The following is a 3,484-nucleotide window of genomic DNA, read 5'->3' on the forward strand; positions in this document are numbered from 1 at the left end:
CAAACGCCATGATACAATGTGAACGACAGTTACAAAGTGTGGTTTAAGTTCAGGAAGAATGGTAAATGTGACAACGGATTACAGACACTACACCCTGGCCTAAACGCTCGGTTATTCTCTCCATCCAGATGTGCTTTTTAGCGTAGCTGGAAAGCTGTGGCGGCACTCTCAGCAGATGTCTTGCCCCGGGACGCAGTCCGAACCTCAATCACTATGTACTTACACCTCTGACTCAGCCGGTTTTGTGGATATATACGAATAAAAAGTGGAGAAATACTATCTGAGTAGATTCAGTGTTGTCAGCAGAACAAACAAATGACTACAAGGAACTGAGTAATGTCATTTTACCTTGCATTATGTGCGTCCCTCGCAAATACTGATCGGTGGATAGGAAGAATAAAACAGCAACATTTAATAGGATGCGGCAGGTTGGTGACTGATTAACACTATCACCCATTTCCGCGATTAAATCTCATCAGGAAGCATGCAGATCGGCCTGTTACGTCCTCTTCTCTTCCCCTGTGCGTACCAACCCGGCAGATGATACCAGGATACCGATCAGCTGATCGTAGTTATTACTTTCTAGGTAATGTTTCAGAATACAAGCAGGTTTTTAACTTCACCGATGAAGTGAGCGAAATAAGTATTTGGCATGGGTCCATCGACATTATGGACGTAGTCCTGGCTGCGGAAATGTTTGGAATCAGTCGCTGAGTAAAATACACTTCTCTTCACTGATATGGTGGTGTCTTAGCATTTCGTGAATACATTTTCGTAAATGGAAGCAACTTCTGTAAATCGGATCCATCCACCGGTTCCATACCTACGGGTTAAAATGTACATGCAGTCGATCCAACGCCATGATCTGGTGAACCAGCCAAGACGTTTTATCACGTCTAGACGTAACACACTACTCATAAGGTTGCTAAAAATTCTACGGCAGCCCACGACCCGTTTTTCCCCTCTTGGGGCTCATCGGATAGGCGCAGTCTCCGAGTTTTTCGTCAACCTACTAATTGAGACCAAATTGCACGAAATTGACAAGCAAAACTCACTCGCGTACTAATTTGGTTTTGCGAGAGACTCACCAGGATCCCAGCTGCATCTCTCGTTTGTGCTATTTCCAGGCACTGAATATAGCTCATCGGATAGGCGCAGTCTCCGAGTTTTTCGTCAACCTACTAATTGAGACCAAATTGCACGAAATTGACAAGCTACACTCACTCGCGTACTAATTTGGTTTTGCGAGAGACTCACCAGGATCCCAGCTGCATCTCTCGTTTGTGCTATTTCCAGGCAACTGAATATACGTGGTATTTGCAGTATGTATGTGGAAGTATGCAGTAGTATGGTAGTATGTACATTATATGTTTATGTATATATAGTATGTATAGTAGCATGTATAGTGGTATGTAGTATATGTATATATGCATGTATCGCGATAACTCGAATATCGTAGCCACTGGAACATTAGGTGGCCTGGTGCAGCACATTCAGTTGCTTAAAAACGAGGAATTCAGCTGGATTCCAGGTGGGTCTCTCGCAAAACCAGATTTGTTTGCAAATGTGTGTATTTCCCTGTTTTCTCATGCCCTTATCAAAAAGTAGGATTACTGGTTATCAGTCCACATGGTGTCAGGCGTAGCACTGATATGCTGCTTAGCTTAAGCATCACAACCACCAAAGAGCTCTCCCTAACTGCTTCACATGCAGGCAACGAACGACGTCACGCCGAACTGTCCTCATGAACGCTCAAAGTACACCGACCCTGTGTTTTACCACTGCACTGGATGCAGGCCCCGTAACGAACACTCTCGCCTGGAGCACGGGCGCATAGCTTGGTGGTGAGACATGCATTGCGAGTACACCGCACAGATCAGCTGGTTAGCCAATCCATGGTCAAATAAAAGTGACAGCCCACTTGGGTGTCACGTAATTACTGGCGTTCCATGAGCCCGAGTTAGTGGGCGGTAGTGGTCCCAGTCACGAAGTACGTACCAGAGTAGGCAGGCAGTGCATCATGCTTTCGGCTGTGCCAACGACAGCTCCGTCAACTCACTCTTGTTTCGCCCATCCGCCCCGTGCACTGATTGTCTAACCAGGCCAGGACGCCCGTTGGCATTGGGTACGTTACCAATAAGGTCATGAAAATCCAATCAGCGCATTGCTCGTGCTGTGGAGCGTGTGACACACACACTAGTTTCGCACCAGCTACCCTCGTGTCTGTCTGGTGTTTCACCGATTGCGCGATCGGGCTGACAACCCGCAGTGCAATCACTAGTGGGTGCAACTCAATCACGCAGTCGCCATATCTCATGTCCGCTACTTCTGCGTAGTGTTGCAAGCTCCCAGGCCTCAGTGGAGGTTGGTAGGATGGATGCATTATCCGTAACATCGGTAAGTGGTGGTCTGATTGAATTTCTCATTTTTTCACACGTAACTAGCCATACTCGAACAGACCGAAGTGCGTTGATTACTGCACGCCACAAGTCCATGTGGGTAGTAGCTATCGTAAACACCTTATTTGAGGTAAACACCAACATTGTAGTGTCCTGGTCACGTCGTATGCGTTGCACTGTGTAATAAGTCAATGAATGAACGTTTTGATTCTAAGGCTCACAGCCATTAACGAATAGGAAGAGAGACGCAGACGTTCTCTGTCGAGCGGAATTCAAAAACAGCGAAACATCTTTCACAGATCTGTCTTATTTACTAACCAAAACGGCACAATGCACCAATCGTATAAATTGTCATGGATGAAATCCTCCAGTCGTCTGTGCGTCACTACAGAAGAATAACGAGGTAGAAGAATTCCAAGCTTCTGACAGGAAGGTTCGTGACAGATATCTGCTCCCAACTTTCCGTTTACTCCCGTACGCAGCAATGCCACACTATAGAAATGTCCCAGGGTGAGGGAGGTTTAGACTCTGGAGGCCGAAGGGAAGATTCACACTGAACCGTGCCTAGCTTTCAACGCTGTTCTGGCCTCTCTAAGAGAGTAGACTTCTTTACTCATGTAGGGGGGTTTCTGGATGGACAACAAACGATAGTGAGCACGGAAGCTTAAAAAGTTCACCAGCACATCAGTTTTCACAGTTGTGTTGACAAACCTTGCGGTGAAAAGTAACGAAAGAACAGAGTATTCACAGCCTAAGTTATGGGGAAGATGAGCCATACCAAATCTGCACATAATTGTCAAGTATTTCGCACTTTCGTACGTAGTTTTGGACTGGTGATTGGTCGTACAGTTTACTTTGATCATGCACTAAACTTCTGCTGCAACCTTGTTACACCAAGCAACATTTAATTTAATATTATGGTCTTGGGGATGAACTCAGTTTGGTCTGACATGTTTTTCAGTCCTAACCCTGGTCACTACTTTCACGTTTCCAGTGCAGGTCAAGATGGCGTAGAGCACAATAAAGCCACCCATATTGCCTATATGTATTTGTTAATCCTCTGTTGAGTGCCACGAACAAGGCCT

The 3,484-nt window shown here is 45.8% G+C and overlaps 2 protein-coding genes across 2 annotated transcripts in view; one reads left to right on the plus strand and one right to left on the minus strand.

Annotated features, from left to right (window-relative positions):
• Window positions 1-714, plus strand: part of T265_07343 (hypothetical protein) — a gene marked incomplete at both ends in the record, with an annotated part of 3,216 nt that extends 2,502 nt beyond the window's left edge. The window contains one exon of the mRNA XM_009172842.1: window positions 599-714. Coding sequence (XP_009171106.1) covers window positions 599-714 — 116 coding nt within the window. The remainder of the gene's footprint in view (window positions 1-598) is intronic.
• The window catches only part of T265_07344 (hypothetical protein), a gene marked incomplete at both ends in the record, with an annotated part of 58,181 nt that overhangs the window by 19,177 nt on the left and 35,520 nt on the right, over window positions 1-3,484 (minus strand). Inside the window, one exon of the mRNA XM_009172843.1 lies at window positions 1,089-1,178. Within this exon, the coding sequence (XP_009171107.1) occupies window positions 1,089-1,178 (90 nt within the window). The remainder of the gene's footprint in view (window positions 1-1,088; window positions 1,179-3,484) is intronic.

The sequence above is a fragment of the Opisthorchis viverrini genome (assembly GCF_000715545.1).
Source record: "Opisthorchis viverrini unplaced genomic scaffold opera_v5_169, whole genome shotgun sequence".
In the NCBI taxonomy this organism is placed as follows: Eukaryota; Metazoa; Platyhelminthes; class Trematoda; order Opisthorchiida; family Opisthorchiidae; genus Opisthorchis; species Opisthorchis viverrini.